The following is a 17382-nucleotide window of genomic DNA, read 5'->3' as shown; positions in this document are numbered from 1 at the left end:
CTTTATGAAAAGCAGCAAGCCTTTCTTTTTTTAAATCTCTATGCCAGTGCCATGAGAACCAAACTATGAAACAAAATACATCATGCAATGGGCTATTAGATCTAATTATTACAATGAGCAAACCAAGCAGTTAAAGTTTAAAAGGAATATAAGCTCACGTTGCCCTATTTCCTGGGCTCTTAATGACATTTTCTTACCTGGTCCTGAAAAAGTAGAAAATATTTTGTCTCTGCCATGAAAATGAGCAAGAATTTAGCTCATTTCCCAAGTCCTATATTTAATTCCATTTATATTTTAAAGTAGGCTTCAGTGTTTTTAACTACGTCTTCCTTAATGACTCAAGGCACACATTTATGTTAATGTAAATATTGTAAAGAGTGTTTCTTTTATCTGTTTAGTTAAAAAAAACTCTTCTATGTTGTATAGTTTCTGACTGCCCTATTATTTTGAGATTAAATTTTAAAACCCAGGATAAGAGGGGCGGTCTTTCCATCCGTGTGAAGGAGATTGTTCACACGTGGTCCCTGAAATTTAGAGTCTATACTTTAAGCCATCTTTAAGTGCTTAAGTGCCTTTGCAGCAAATGGCATTTATTGGCAGTGATCTTTCTTTTCAGTTTGCTTTTGAACTTCACAGTATATACGTTTGCCATCAGGTTAAAAAAGCCACTGAAATGGTTGATCAGCTGCAAGATAAATTGCCGGGAAGCTCAGCAGAGAAAGCCTCCAAAGCAGAACTCTTAACTCTTCTTGGCCATCACGACACACTCGTTCTGGAACTGGAAGAGCAGCAGCTGGCCTTGGGCATGCTGCGGCAGCAAGCCCTGACCATGCTTCCGGATGGGACCACGCAGTCCCCTGGAGGAGAGCCACCCGCTGTCCAGGGAATCACGGCGATGCAGGATCGGTGCCTCAAGTAACTATACGCCTGCCCTCATTCTCTCTTACTAAACATGGCCATGACCCAAAGGGATAGTGTGGCATTAGAGTCTGGGGATGCCCCATCATGCTGCCTTAAAACCGTGGGGACCTATTCCCGTCATCCCTGCTTTTCAGTTTTTTTAACTCGTCATTTACCTGACAATATATACTAGTAGTATTTAGAAATACAATGAGGAGTCATACAGATTCAGTGTCTAATTTCATGCAGTTTACCCTCAGGCAGCAGAGACAGACAACTACAGAGGCATTTAGGTAGGGCACGGGAAAAGTGGTAAGGGCCAACGACCCTGGGAGAGGAATCAAGGGAGGCTTCCTAGCAGGAGGGGTGGTGACACTGAAGACTGGGCACGCTTGAGCTAGCGAAGTGGGAGGGCGGTTTTGCAAACAGGGGAATAGCATGTAAGAAAGCTTTGAAGGAGCTCCCGTGCGAGGGGGCAATTCGTGAGAAATGAAACTTGAAAGGCAAACAGTCAAGAGCTATTAAGAACTGCATTTTGATAAGGCTTGATAACTCACTAAGTTAGAGGACAGAGCAAGGACGATACCAAAGTCCAGATAAGTAATAACTATTTACTGATAGTGAACTTCGTAGAAAGAGCAAGTTAATCTTAAGGTTGTATAATCAGCCTGATTCACTTGCTGAACCAGAGAAGAAATGTCAACAGACATTAACTAATGTTAGTTATTCATAGCCTATATTCACCTCTTATACTTATACATGAGATCAGGGTAATCTGATTTCACTTATTTAACTTTTTAGCCAAGCTTATGTCGATTCTAAAGGATGTTGCACATTATTAATTGTCTAATTTCCAAAGCTTCATACTTTACTTGAAGACTGGCCTCAAATAGCCACAAATATTCCAATTACACATTACTTTTAAACACTGATGATTCTGCACCATTTGAGTAGATTTCTGAAGAGGCTGTAAATAATCAATCTCCAGTTGATTTTAGATAGGAAAACCATCGCAATGTAGTGGCTTGGGAGCAGGTCACCTCTCACGTTTCTAGGGATAAATCATTCACTTCATATGACATCTATTCTTCTGTTCTTGAACTAAAATTAAGCATTACTGAACATTATCTCACAACTTGAGGATGTGTGTTTACGTGCAAAAAAGATATGAGGCTCTACATTTTTTTATGTTTGTTTTTAATAATATGATGCCAGGGAAGAGGGATTTCCTTTCATTTCAAATCCGTTTCTGGTTTCTCCCTTTAATGTTTCTGAAGCATGCAGGACAAAGTGAAGAATAACAGAAAGGTGGTAAAGCAAGAGCTAAAGGAGCGAGAAGTTGTGGAGACCCAAATCAATTCTGTGAAATCTTGGGTTCAGGAAACAAAGGAATATTTGGGGAATCCAACAATAGAAATAGATGCTCAACTTGAAGAACTTCAGGTAGAAAACTCTCCTCATTCCCTATACCCATCATTTAAAAATATTGTCCTGATTTTAATGAGATGTATTTATTCTTTAAAAAAAAGGTTATTTATTTATTTATTTTGAGAGAAAGAGAGAGCGTACATGCAAGAGCATGAGCTGGGGAGGGGCAAAGAGAGGGAGAGAGAGAATCCAAGGCAGACTTTGCACATTCAACATAGAACCTGATGCAGGGCTCAATCTTATCAACCATGAGAGCATGACTTGAGCCAAATTCAAGAGTCAGATGCTTAACTGACAGCCACCCATGCATCCCAAAATATTTATTTATATTCAATGAGTATTGAATTAAAACTTTTCAGATATGCACTATCTATAAGGCTTTTAGTATTATTTCAAGGGACTTTCTTCTGTTCCATAGAAAGGGGACATGCTTCTCCCTAGAGACTAAAGAATAGTTTGATTTTTTTTAAAGATGTTTGTCTAATTCTATACTTCATTTATTGTTGAAAAATACATAGTCTGTACCCATAAAAATGAATTTCCTTATCACACTCCTAGAAGTTTCTTATCTTGATCCTTTTTTTTAGAGTCTCCTAACAGAAGCCACGAATCACCGACAGAACATGGAGAAAATGGCTGAAGAACAGAAGAATAAGTACCTAGGTCTTTATTCCATATTACCTTCTGAACTCTCCCTGCAGTTAGCTGAGGTGGCACTGGACCTAGGAACTATCCATGATCAGGTAAATGTATGGTCACAGAAGTGTGCCTTTCCATCCTTCTCTAGGTCTTGATTTTCACATTCATGTCTTCATGTCCTCATAGTCATGTCATCAGTATAAAACAACAGTATTAAATTAGAGTTCTTATTTGTTGGCAAGAAACACATCAGATGCTCACAGATGTGAACAATAATGTTATATGATTAAAAATAACTTTCCTAGTAATTTAAAAAGCTATTCTTTTCTTAAAAAAGACATGGTTTTTTAAAACAAATATATTTCAAGTACTCAAGAAAAATTTTTCAGTACCCAGGATCCGCCAGATACTCTTCTAGCTGTTATTGTGGTTCAGCAAGATATAAGTTAAGTAGGTGAAGATAGTTGAAGAAAGGGAAAAATCAAAGTAAAATAAATAAATAAATAGATAAATAAGGTAAAACCAAAATGCATGTTGTTGGATCCTATAATGTCACTGGAGGAAGGCCTATCAAATTAACTCTAGCTTTCAAATAACCAAAGAAAGATGTGACACACAATCCAATCCATGTCTATGAATTTTAAAACAAGTCTTTCTTGAGGCCCCTGCCTGGGTGGCTCAGTCAATTAAGCATCCAACTTCAGCTCAGGTCATGATCTCACCGTTCATGGGTTCGAGCCCCATGTCAGGCTCTGTGCTGACAGCTAGCTCAGAGCCTGGAGCCTGCTTCAGATTCTGTATCTCCCTCTCTCTGTGACCCTCCCCTGCTCATGCTGTCTCTCTCTCTTTCTCTCAAAAACAAATAAAAACATTTTTAAAAAGGCATCTTCCTTCCTTCCTTCCTTCCTTCCTTCCTTCCTTCCTTCCTTCCTTGCTTTCTTTCTTTCTTTCTTCTTTCTTTCTTTCTTTCTTTCTTCTTTTTAAACAAAGAGATACATGGCCATTCATAAGACTGAGATCAGAGGGAGATTTCTATCATACGTCCCCAAAAGAGGGCACACTTTTACATAATGAAAATGGTTTTGGTAGCATCTGTATGGAAACATAACGCTAAAGCACAGTTAAGTTAAAAGCAGTCAAGAAAGGACAAAGAGAACGTATCCCACTGAAGTGCTACATGAAATACAAAGCAGTATTGCATCATAGCAATTATAAAATTCTTACAGGTGCACTGCATCTTTTGGACCCTCTAATGTATAATAAATGCAAAGTGTTTTAAAAATTTCATGAAAACTCAATGCTACTACATCATGATACTGACCTGAACTAAAACATTATTTTCCATTTTCAGTATTTAATTGGCCTATGTGGTTGTTCCTCTTAGACATTGGAAGGTCTAGTGGGAAGGATGACTTGGCGAGTTCAGGTCTTTAAAAAAATATTCAAATTTAAGTTTTGTTTCTCTCTGGGTAAATTTTTCTATATTAGAGTTATTCTCATGCATTTCATTTACATTGATACTCAACTCAAAATAATGAAGTCCAAAAATGTATTATTTTAGTGGTTTGTTTCCTCTATACTAAAGTGATATTTTAAAGCCTTTCACTTATATAAAGAAAATATTACTTTACCATTTTCTCTCAAGCATTTCATTATGAGCAAAAATATCAATGTTATCAAATCATTAGAAACATATAAACATTAACTGCTCTTTTTTACCGTTCCTTCTACCGGATATGCCTAACACTTTTTTGATATATAATAGAGATGTACTTGGGAAGTTGGAAAAAGAGTTAGCAGACCAACATCTACTTATAAAAAGGGGCTTGGAAACAAATCCAAGTGCTTCTTATTATCTGGAAGGGTTTTCCATTTTATGGAGGAAAAGGCTTAAAAGAATTTGTGTTCTGAAGTTAGTAAATGGAGAACCTGGGGTCCAAGGCCTGCGGCACACACTGCTATCTAAAATGAGTATTCTGTAAACATGTGCTGGGTGACTCACTATACACGCAACGCTTGTTCCTTTGCTGAAGCAGCGCCAGTACGGTGTGTGAATGCATATAGGTGGCTGAAAGCAAGGCTGCAAGGAAAGCCACGAGGGCTAGAAATGGCATGTGGCTGGTCTGACAAAGTGCATCGATGCCAAAATGCCGTTAACCAACCAGGAGTCTCTTGTCAACATCTTAAGGTTGAGATTTTTAATAGCAGTTAGGCAACTTTAATCATGCTTGATTTTGTTGTTCTCACTGATTACTTAGATCCAAGACAAAGTAAGAAAAGTCGAACAGAGCAAGGCCATGAGTCAGGAATTCAGCCGGCAAATTCAGAAGATAGCCAAAGATCTCACAGCTATCCTAAGTAAGCTGAGAGCAAAGACGGATAATTTAGTACAAGCTAAAATCGACCAAAAGGTAAGGAAGGAGAAGCGGAAATAGATGAGGTGCTACCGAATGAATTCCGTATGGATCACTTACATCATATCCTCATCATTCCAATGGAGCTGTGTTAATAAATGTACCTGCACATGCAGGGAAGAGGGAAGAGGGTTGAAAGACCAACTAATTATTGGGGAATATAAGTATATAAATTCCAAAATAAAGGATGATCTTGCTGGTTAAATCTGTGCTCTCGCTCTGCTGATGAGTTAAGTGACTAATCCTTTCAGGGTGGGGCAGAAGGAAACATTAGCCGGCTCACTCAGCCGCGTAGGAAATAAACAGCAGCATTACGAAACCTCCTGTCTGCCCTGCCTTTCTAACTGAAGACACAGAAATGACTTGATCATGTAGAAATACTCTTTATAGTGCTTGGTATTTACAAAAGTTATTTAATTTATCGCCCTTTGATCTTGGAAAAGCTGGAGAAATTTCTTTTCTATAGTCTAATGTTCTTTTATTTTGCTTACCATCTAGGTGCTAGGAGAGGAATTAGATGGCTGTCACTTGAAATTAATGGAACTAGATGCAGCAGTACAGAAATTCACGGAACAGAACGGCCAGCTGGGTAAGCCACTGGCCCAGAAGGTAGGAAAACTGACTGACCTGCACCAGCAGACCATTAGACAGGCTGAGAACCGGCTCTCCAAGCTCAGTCAGGTATGTCTTCCAGGCCAGGAATCAAAACCCTCTAGGGCAAAAATTCAGTGTTTGCTTTTTCTTTTGAAATAAAGAGAACATTATGGGGCACCTGAGTGACTCTGTCGGTTAAGCCTCTGACTTCGGCTCAGATCAGATCTCACATTGGTGGGTTCGAGCCCCGCGTCAGGCTCTGTGCTGACGAGCTAAGAGCCTGGAGCCTGCTACCGTTCCGTGTCTCCTTCTCTCTCTGCCCCTCCCCCTCTCATGCTCTGTCTGTCTGTATCAAAAATAAATAAAACATTAAAAAAAAAGAAATAAAGAGAACATTAACAATGATGAGGGTAGTTTAAGGGTAGATGATTTCATACCACACCTGTTTAGTATACTAAGATTTACATGTAAACTTGCCTTTGTTTTGTATCAAACCATATTATAAGTTTATTCACAAAGGTGGTCAGATAAATGGACTTTTGGAATGATTATTTCATAATTTGGAAAAGTATTTTATGAAATAAATACTCATCCATTAACGTGTTTTATAAAATCGGCTTGGAGTGAATTCAACTGTCTTAAAGTATATATGTATGTGTATATATGTGTGTGTGTGTGTGTGTGTGTGTTCACACACACACACATATATACGAGGTAAATTCCATAGTATACATAAATAATATCTAGAAAGATATAAGATATAGATATATCCATATATAGATAGATGATTTCATTTACTTAGTAAGTTCAGGTCACACATTTTTCATAATTATTGACTGTAGACTCACCTTTACAAATTGATTATGTATTTTTTCTGTAATCAGGGACAAGGTCAATCAGGATTTGGTAACTGATGAATTACAGTACAGAAATCTGGCCTGCTATACCCCACACCGCCTCCTTCATCAGTGAAGGTGGAATAAATATGGACGGAGGGATAGAGAAGCACTAGATGGATGACCAAGGGATGAGAACAGAGTGTATTCTTAAAAGACAGATTATTCAAGCATATTAAGAACTTGAACTTTATCCTAAAGTCACTGGGAAGCCCTTGACAGATTTTCAACAAGGAAATGATTGTTCATGATACCTTTAAACACCACAGATGTTATAACAATCAAGCCCTAGGATTATTGTATCTGAAGACAAATAGAAGACTAATTTCTAGCTCATGAAGCAGAGTTTTCATTTGTTACCTGAATGTTGATGATTTTTCAGGCAGCGTCACATTTAGAAGAATACAATGAAATGCTTGAATTCATTCTGAAGTGGATTGAGAAAGCCAAAGTCTTGGTACATGGAAAGATTTCATGGAATTCTGCCAACCAACTTCGAGAACAATACATTTTCCATCAGGTAACTTTGGGAAAAATAGTTTTCAATGAGTAACTAAGAGAGAGCAAATTGATTTAACTGGCTGGCCTGACAGAAAATGTGGAAGGTTGTGATGTAAAATTATTGTAAGTGTCAGATAAAAAGAAAGCTAAGAGAACCCTGATGGCTTGTTCAATGATTTGAAAGAAAGTGGATACCCATTAAGATTTCATTAGACTGTATAAATAAATAGATATCCTCTCTCTTCCCTAGACTTTTCTTTCTCCAAGACCCAAAATAATTGGCCTTCTATAGGTCTCTCTTTTTCTGCAGTTCTTTGAAACAATCATATGCAGGGAGACGAAGGGAAATTCTTTCCCATGAAGAGATATGACATGTGGAAGGATTATAGGATCCAGGCTCAGACTGATCAGAAAACCAAGCTCTGCTCTTTAGGGCTCTGTGATTTGGAGCAAACTACTTTTCTTCTCTGAATTCAGTCTTCTCATCAGTAAGGTGGAGATGTACATGACATTTATATTGCAGAATTATGATGAAGATTAAGTGGTTTCACATATGTGCAAATATCAGGCACACAACCTGCCACATGGGTGCCTGATTCTTCTCAGCATTCTGCCTGGTGCCAGTTGTCTGGCTTTCCACAGGAAGTAGGGGTCGGCTGGGAAAGAGCAAAGAGGCCATATCACATGGTGGCTGTGTTACTTCATTTCCTGAAGTTTTCTTCTGGTCACATCATCCAGGAAATTATTTCATTCTTTTCTATCTTAAACTTGAATTAAATACAAATATCTAATAGCCCAGTTCGTTTACAGCACAATGCAGAACGATTTGTATTTAGTTATGTGGATATCCTCAAGTATTTCAGATCTCTCCTTTTATTCTGATTTAGGTATGCTCCTTTTCTTAAATGTTTATTATTTATGGGGGATGGGGAAGATAGACAGAGAGGAGAGAGAGAGAGAGAGAGAGAGAGAGAGAGAGAATAAACAGGGAGGGGAAGAGAGAGAGGGGAGCAGAGGATTTGAAGCAGACTGACAGCAAAGAGCCCAATGTGAGGCTTGAACTCACGAATGGTGAGATCATGACCCAGCTGAAATTAACCGACTGAGCCACCCAGGTGACCCAGTATACTCCTATCTATTCTCTTATTCCCTTTTCTATACCTATACAGAGATTCTAGATCAAAGCCTCATTTTCTTATTCTCGGAATGTGTTAACAGATGCTAAATGGTTTCCCTGTGTACAGAATCTTTCTTCTAATCAACCTTGTAGACTCTTCTGGAATTTTTCGTAAACCACTCCCGTCTTCTGCCTGAGGATATGCTTATATATTAACAGACAAGACTTAAGTCACAATTGGTTGTAAACAATGACAAGATATTCAACCTCATTAGAAATCTAGAAATGAAAATTTCAGAGAGAACACTTTAACCATCAAATTAACCCCATTTCAAGATGATTTAAGGTTCATGTTTAAAGAAGTAAGAGCTCTCAAGCATGGCTGGCTGCTCGTTGAAATCTTTTTGAAAAACAATTGGCAAAATATATCATGATCATCAAAACATTACTACTCCGTAATCCAAAATGTAGAAAATGTGTGGTGTTAATAACTACAGTAGAATTTTAAAGCAAACTTAAATGGCAAGGTCACTTTTCTGAATGAATTTTTAGATATAATAGAGTATAATGTAGTCTCAAAAATGACCATTAAGCTTTGTTTTTTTTTTAAAAAATAGGTCCTGCACTCACTTATTTTTTTAGCAAATATATAGAATGCTTTCCAAAGCTAGGAATTTTGTTAGGTCTTCCGAAAACAAAGAATATTCCTTGTCCTTGCCCCAGGGAGTTGATAACGAGACAAAGATAGATCTAGACAATTGCAAACAGTGTGGTAAGTGTAGGAAGTGCAGGTTCAAGGTGCTGAAGGAGCCCACTTGCTCTGCCCACACTGCCTGGGTTTGGGGAAGCTTAGGCAGGCCTTCTTAGCAAAAGGTAATTCTGGGCTGAGTCCTGAACAACAAGCTGCCTACTTGTATGAAATGCATTTTAGACAAAAATGCACACAGACATCCCAATAGTAAGAGTGAGGGTACTCTGTTTGGTGCAGTGGATGGTGTAGTATGGGGAAGAGGTGGGGAGGAAAGCTAGAAAGAGGCATGAGAGACACAAATAGAGAAGACAAATATTGAAAAGCCCATTAAGAACGGGTTTTGCCCTACAGTCGCTGTGAAGCCTGTGACAGCCTGCGGGCGAGCAACAAACCCCAGCCTGTATTTTAAGAAAGATGAGTGAGCAGCCTGTGGAAAACATACTGATGAAGGTTAGACAGATGGAAGGTGGTGGCAGTGTTACGCTAGAGAGTGACAAGGACTCTTTGGAGGTTGAGAGAAGACAGAATCAAGGGCTATTACTGAGCTAGAATTCTGGACCCTGGAGAGGAGCCCCTTGGATGTGGGTGGAAGAGAGGGAGCAGGGGCGCCTGGGTGGCTCAGTCAGTTGGGCATCTGGCTTTGGCTCAGGTCATGATCTCACGGTTCATGGGTTCAAGCCTCACATCAGGCTCTGTGCTGACAGCTAACTCAGAGCCTGGAGCCTGCTTTGGATTCTGTGTCTCCCTCTCTCTCTGACCCTCCCCTGCTCACACTGTCTCTCTCTGTCTCTCAAAAATAAATAAAAAATATTTAAAAAAGAAAGAAAGAAAGAAAGAAAGAGGGAGCAGCCAAGGATGGCTCCCATGTGTTTTCACTTGGGCACTTGGGCAGATTGAGTACACAGGGGACCAAAGGACAGATACCACATGTCATTGGTTCTTTTCCACAGACGCTGAGAAGACAACTCAGTATGTACACACTTTTTTGGGGAGTTCTCCCATGCCCGCCTTAGGTAAAGCTGCCAAAGTTTAGCCAAAAGCAATACACAGAGAGAATGCTGGTGTTCTTGGTGTCAGGTGGAAAAGAAAGATGGTAAAGTACATGTATATTATGATCTCAATTCCCTAAAAATATACCACAAAGTGACATCAATTATCTCTGTCATATTGTGGAAGTTTATATTTTCAATATTTCTTTTCTTGTGAGGGAAAATCTATACTCTTTTAAAATTAAAGATCTATTGCTGAACAGTAATGTCCCAGCTTACATTTCTCTTCTTTATACACCACACTTCCCAGGAGCTGAATGTTTTGTGCTCACCTCTGTGCCTTTGCTTATGCTGTTCCATCTCTCAACCTTCCTACAAGTACTATTCTGTCATCTTACTCTTTCTTCTCTCTCACCTGGCTCGTATAATGCATAGTGTGTGGTTAACAATCCATCTGTATTGTTAGTCCCACTAGGGGACACTATCCTGAGTGACGAGTGTTGTGTTTTATTCCTCTTGATAATCTTGAGTAGCTTCTACCCACTTTGTCACTCTTAAAGCAAGCATTCAAAAGTTTTTGTTTGTAATGCTCTTGTGTTATTTTCATTCCTTAGATTGATAAGCGTCTTAGATCTTAGGCATAGAATAGGAGAGCTGAAGAGCATCTCTTGAGTTTAAATAGGAGAAACAGCAGCTCAGCATCCTGACAAAGATATCTAATATGTCAGAGCACCAATGTCCCTGGGATCCTGGTGTTCTGACCCTCACCAGGGAGTAGGTTGGGGTGGTGGATAGAGCATGAACCTGAGCATCCAACACTGATAACATGTGGCCTCGGCAAATGGTTGGCAATTCTAAACTTGGATTTCTTTATCTGTGAAATGAAGAGAGGAGTTGGGGGGAGGAGGCACAGAGCTGGGAAGGTTAAGTGCAAGAAGACACACAGAACCTACACCGTACGCATGGGAACTGTGAAAGGCATGTCGCCCCCTCCTAGTCTCCTGGTCTTACTCCACACCAGATCGGTTACCTATGCGTCTCTGCCTCCCTGTCAGTGTCATGACTATTGACAATTTCCTCTAGACCATGCTGGAAGAATCTGAAGAAATTCACAGCAACCTGGAAGCGATGATTAAGAAATTACAGTACCTTGCTAGCGTATACTCCACAGAAAAAATGTCTCAGCAAGTGGTGGACCTGGGACGGGAGTCCGAAGAGTTGCGACAGGTGATCAAAAGTCGTTTGCAGAGTCTCCAAGATGCCGCCAAGGTAAAACTAATAATAACAATTCCTTAAATTGGAAAGTCTGTCATTTAAGAAAATAGTGGAGATATAGCACTCATCTCTGCTACACCTTCTTGACTGTGAGGCTATTCTTCTCCCATGACTTGGAACTTCCAGTGCTTACATATTGATATTCATATTGCTTTCTCTCTGTAGGATATGAAAAAATTTGAAACAGAGCTAAAACACCTACAAATCGCTTTGGAACAAGCCCAGACAACCCTGACTTCTCCCGAAGTGGGACGTCTTAGTCTCAAGGAGCAACTTTCTCATCGACAGGTAAGTAAGAATAATCCAGAGGAAATGAGTGGGGATCGATCGATTGATCTATCTATATTTTTAAATGTTTTTATTTATTTTTGAGAGAGAGAGAGAGCGAGCAGGGGAGGGTCAGAGAGAGAGGGAGACACAGAATGCGAAGCAGGCTCCAGGCTCCGCGCTGCCAGCACAGAGCCCGACACAGGACTCGAACCCACAAACCACGAGATCATGACCTGAGCCGAAGTCAGACGCTTAACTGAGCCACCCAGGCACCCCTATATTTTTAAAAGAAGGTAGTGAGGAAAAAACGATTTCTAAACTCAGGTATAGCCTTAGTACTCTACATGTTAGTTCAAGAAAATCTCCTTGGAAAATGTGTATAGTGTATGCCAGAGCTATAATTTAGTAAATGCCTCTTTTTTAATAAATAAGCTATTCAAATAGAAAAATGTTTAATGTTTGGCACCATATAAAATGTGAACCTGTACTTCCAGCATCTGCTCTCCGAGATGGAGTCACTCAAGCCAAAGGTCCACGCGGTGCAGATCTCCCAGAGCGCCCTCCGCATCCCCGACGATGTGGTCGCCAGCTTGCCGCTCTGTCACGCCGCCTTGCACCTGCAGGCAGAGGCCAGCCGCCTACAGCACACAGCTATCCAGCAGTGCAACATCATGCAGGTGCGTGGGGCTGTGCCCGCCAGGGTCCCTCGTGGTCCCCACCCCCACTGAGCAACCGCGAATGAGTCATGGGCTGCTTTTCTTAGCGTTGTGTGGGCTAAGCCATCAAAACACACCCAGAGTGTTACATCTGACAGATTGTTGTGGTTATATAAAATAAGTAGATGAAATGCTACCATTTGGATCTCCCACAAAAGCCCGGGGAAAGCTCTATAAAAAACATCCTTTGGTGAAAGCTATCTTTTAGCAATATATTTTAGTAAAGAACGACTGATAAAAGTTAATTTTATATTCAGTCATATATTTTTATCTCTTGTTATTCATTGGAGAATCCTCTAACACCTTGTAAAAAGCCTTTACTGCTAGTATATATTGCAGACTTTTTTTTCATATTTCAGCTTATTGATGCAGTAAAGGCATGTTCTTGCCTGAAAAGCAAGCCCCTCTTCAGCCAATAAGAGCAAAGTCATTTACAAGGAAGGAATGATGTTACCCACCCCCTATGTCCTTTTAACTAATATTTCACCTGCTTTATCCAACAGTTGCCTACCTATGTGCTCATTAAATAGCTAAGGGTTAACTTGGTCAACTGTCCTTGCTCCTTGGATAATCTTGTAATTTGTTACACAGTAAATTCCTGAGGATACAAATCACATCTACTTCATTTTCTAATCTCCCACCGTGGCATTTAGCCAAGTGCCTTACATATATATTTAGTATTTCTTAGGTGGAAAAATGAAGTAATCACTTTTTCATACCACTTCCCACTCTGACATTGTTCTGACCATGACATTGACATTTTCAGCATAATTTGAATAGGGATAAGAGAGAGGATCTAGCCACGTAGGTACTTTGAATCCATCAATAATCTTGGTGAACTATTTTAGAGGGAAGGCTTTGAAATATCTGTGTAAAGTTGAGGGCTTGTGTCATCTAGGGGCTTACCTATCCTTTCTTTATTCCCTAGATAGCCAGGTAAATACTTCTTAACACTGTAGACAGCAGTACAGAATGATCCACAGTTATTGATGTAGCAAGATAACTGTGTGTCATTTTTTTTTTCTAAGGAGGCTGTGGTACAATATGAACAATGCGAACAAGAAATGCAGCACCTCCAGGAGCTTATAGAAGGAGCTCACAGAGAGATTGAGGACACACCCGCGGCCACCAGCAACATCCAGGAGCTGCAAGCCCAGATTTCTCGGCATGAGGTGAGACAGGAAGGCAGGCAAGACACTGGCTTGGTGAGAACACGTGATTGGTTTCTAGCGAATCAAAGAGAAAAGCGGTCCTTGGCCCGCACACTGTGCTCAGTTCTCCGGTAGCCTTTGACAGTCTTTGCGTTTTGAGTGCAGATTTTTGCTGATCCTTTCCAAGACCCAGGAGCATGAATCTTCCCTTTGATTCCAGAACTTCTTTACATATTACTGATGACCTATCTCCACATACCACCAACCATCTCCTGCACCCAAAATTCTCACAGTTAATACATCAAAACATAGTCTGCTATGTATTCTAAACCTGCTAGAAACAGTAGTGCTCAAAACCTTGCTGCTTTGATCATCCCCTTTATTTTATTTTATTTTTTAATGTTTGTTTATTTTTGAGAGAGAGTAAGAGTACGAGCAGGGGAGGGGCAGAGAGAGAGGGGGAGACACAGAATCTGAAGCAGGCTCCAGGCTCTGAGCTGTCGGCACGGAGCGGAGCCCGATGTGGGGCTTGAACTCACAGGCTGCGAGATCATGACCTGAATCGAAGTCAGACAGTTATCTGACTGAGCCACTCAGGCGCCCTGAAGCTTATTTTTTTAAGTGACTTCCAAAACTCCCAAATCTGTGCCTCCAAATTCCATGGTTTTCCAGTGCAGCAAAATCTATCTGGGCTGTGTTACTGCGTAGAAGAGAAGAATGATGGTGCAGGCAGTTACAGGACTTGTCCAAGGTCACACGTTTGGCTCTCTGTACATTCAGCTGAAGACTATCCTCCACACTCCTGTTCAGTGATCTGTTCATTTTGTCACAGTTTCTCTTTCTAGTTCTAAACGTGAGTGTAGCCATTTACAAGTTTTGTCATGTGACTTAGAATACATTTTCATAATAATAATGACATAGTCTTGTGTGAGCCTCATTGTATATATCAAACAAACACAGGAAGGAAAGTGCTGAGTGGAGAAAGCCTGATTTACGATAACATAAGAATTTGGAAGATTGCCTTTTCCTGTATTTTCAATCTGCTTTTAATGGAATTTTAATTTTGAGGCAAATCTAGTATCTAAAAGACTAACTTTAATTTGTAAAAATACTTGATAATACATTCATTTCTAAAGAATTCACATTTTTTAATTAAAACTTTTTCATGTTTATTTTTGAGATAGAGAGAGAGAATGAGCAGGGGAGGGGTAGAGAGAGAGGGAGACCGAGAATCGGAAGCAAGCTCCAAGGTCTGAGCTGTCAGCACAGAGCTCAATGTGGGGTTCAAACTCTAACTATGAGATCATGACCTGAGCTGAAGTTGGACGCTTAACCCACTGAGCCACCCAGGTGCCTTTTTTCTATAATTTTTTAAATATTGCATTTAATTGAAAAAAATTATCCTGCCACTTTTAAATCATAGGAGAGAATATTCAGGACTCTTTGCTTTTTTTTTTTCTTTTACCTTATATACTTGGTCTTCTCGTGAGTGCAGAGACTGGTCACAGATGGCATCTTTGGTCAGAAGAGCCACTTTACCTGAAGTTCCCACCTATTTATGCTCATCCTCGGTAATAAATTTCAGAAATATCCAGTCAAAGTTAAAAATACATATGCTTCCTGAGAATAGTGAACACACTAACCCGTTAGGGCTCCGTTTTAATTTAGTAGCTTTAAATCACCAACTCCCAAGTTACTACAATATAGGCAGGTTTTATTATTACAGAAGAACGTCTAAAGAGCTATTTCTCCAAGGGACTCATATGAGATGACTACAAAATGCCTAGTCATCAAAATCCTTTGAAGTGGAGACCAGATTGCATTGTTAACAAACAACCCAGTCAAATTTTATACACAGTGAAGTTGAGAACTTTTAGGAGATGGGTGTTTGCTGCCAGCACGGGCATACCTTTGCAGGGTACAGCAAACGGGGGCTGTGACCATCCATGTAGGCAGAAAAGGTGAAGGGCTGAAACTCTGCTTGGCAAAGATTCTTTGAATCTACCCCAATGGGGCAAGCCACTGTAAGAAGGGTTAGTGATTTTTCCTATGGAAGCATGGAGTTTAAGGAGTCCATTAAGCTGGTAAATGCCTTCTATATGTGCACATTAACTAATTATAATAGAGTAACTGTGTATTAGGCACTAAGCCAGACATAGTACATAGCTTACTACTATTTAATCACTATTTTTCAAAAGCCTTATTAAGTTTAATTAAGTACCTGCAGCTCTGAAAGGTAACAAAGTGATGATTTCTACTTTCTAAATTCTTGCTTTAAGGGTGTCTGGGTGACTCAGACATTTAAGTGTCCGACTCTTGATTTCTGCTCAGGTCAAGATCTCATGGTCCATGGGATCAAGCCCCATGTAGGGCTGTGGACTGAAAGCATGGAGCCTCCTGAGGATTCTCTCTCTTCCTCTCTCTCTGCCCCTCCCTGTCTCTCTTTAAATAAAGCTTAAAAAATAAATTATTCCTTTAAAAATTCTTGTGCTATAGTAGAAGTCAAGAAGACGGACTACTGGCTGAGTTCTGCTGGATCTTTTTCCCTTCCACTTAGTCAGTTTTGGCTGGGACAAGAGAAAGGGATGATAACAAAATGATATGTATGTGTGTCTTTGTATATATATCTACACATACACATACACACATATTACGTATACCATTTTGTTGTCAGGTTTAACGTTCTATTTATTTTTATCTTTATTACTTTTTTTGAGAGAGAAAGAGAGAGAGAGTGCCCTAGAGGGGGCTCAGTCCCACCACCATCAAATCATGACTAGAGCCAAAACCAAGAGTTGGACCTTTAAGCAACCGAGCCACCTAGGCGCTCTTGTCCTTTTGTTTCTGAACTTCCAAGTTCAAAGCTCTAGTTTGAATGTGAATGTGTTTAAGATGATAGTATGTGTGTCCATACATATACATGCATAGCATGTATGGGTGCATATATGTATATACACACTACTGGGACCTTTAATGTCTTTCTTGCAAAATATGTCATGTACAAACACTAAATGACAGCTTTTCAGGCAAAAGAGTCAAATAAAAGGAACAGAAAAAAATGGCACGGTTTGGTACTTTAGGATTAAGGTTTTGAAACGCATCTTTATTTTTGTTGAACACATATGCATCTTTTAAGTAAGAAAGTATAAACTTAACATTTTAGAATTGCCATCTTAGATTATTATCTTTTTATTTAGTATTTTAGATCTCGAAGACGGTTTTTAATTTTTAAAATTAAATAATTTGTACAATTTTTTCAACAACAAACGAACTTCAATTTGAACCGAACTTCAAGTTCAAAACTCTGGTGTCAAACATGAGAAACACCTGAGGCCTGAGGGGGACAATTGGTGAAGGAACAAAACTATTTGGTGGCTAATCTGCATAAATAATTAGGGTTTCCTATGTACTCTTTAGCCGATCTACCAAAAACGACTCCGTGGGTCACAGGAATTGACATAAGGTTTACTTTTGTGACACCGTCTGTAACAGATGACTGCTCTATTAGATACATTCAGTATGGTCAGAGCTGAGCATTGCATTTTTGGTAGTTTCAGTCATCACATGACCTAATTTCCTTGGCATGAACCATCTGGCAGTTTCAGATTGTTTAGGCATTTTAAAGAAAGTTGCCAGTTCTGAACATTACATAAGATCCCGCCTGCACCCGGAGCCTCTCCCGGGATTAGGATGCACCGCTTCCCCGGCCCGCGCCGCGCAGCCGCTCTTCCGGCCCCGTCG

General features: G+C 39.8%; 1 protein-coding gene across 1 annotated transcript in view; it reads left to right on the top strand.

Moving 5' to 3' along the window:
* The window catches only part of SYNE1 (spectrin repeat containing nuclear envelope protein 1), a 455818-nt gene that overhangs the window by 273170 nt on the left and 165266 nt on the right, over positions 1–17382 (top strand). The window contains exons 81-90 of the mRNA XM_029943998.1: positions 656–915; positions 2178–2343; positions 2916–3071; positions 5226–5378; positions 5880–6062; positions 7254–7391; positions 11313–11498; positions 11670–11792; positions 12269–12451; positions 13519–13662. Of these exons, the coding sequence (XP_029799858.1) occupies positions 656–915; positions 2178–2343; positions 2916–3071; positions 5226–5378; positions 5880–6062; positions 7254–7391; positions 11313–11498; positions 11670–11792; positions 12269–12451; positions 13519–13662 (1692 nt within the window). The remainder of the gene's footprint in view (positions 1–655; positions 916–2177; positions 2344–2915; positions 3072–5225; positions 5379–5879; positions 6063–7253; positions 7392–11312; positions 11499–11669; positions 11793–12268; positions 12452–13518; positions 13663–17382) is intronic.

Source organism: Suricata suricatta, chromosome 7 (genome assembly GCF_006229205.1).
Source record: "Suricata suricatta isolate VVHF042 chromosome 7, meerkat_22Aug2017_6uvM2_HiC, whole genome shotgun sequence".
NCBI lineage: Eukaryota > Metazoa > Chordata > Mammalia > Carnivora > Herpestidae > Suricata > Suricata suricatta.
The sequence above is the reverse complement of the archived record's forward strand: the minus strand, read 5'-3'. Positions and strand labels throughout refer to the sequence as shown.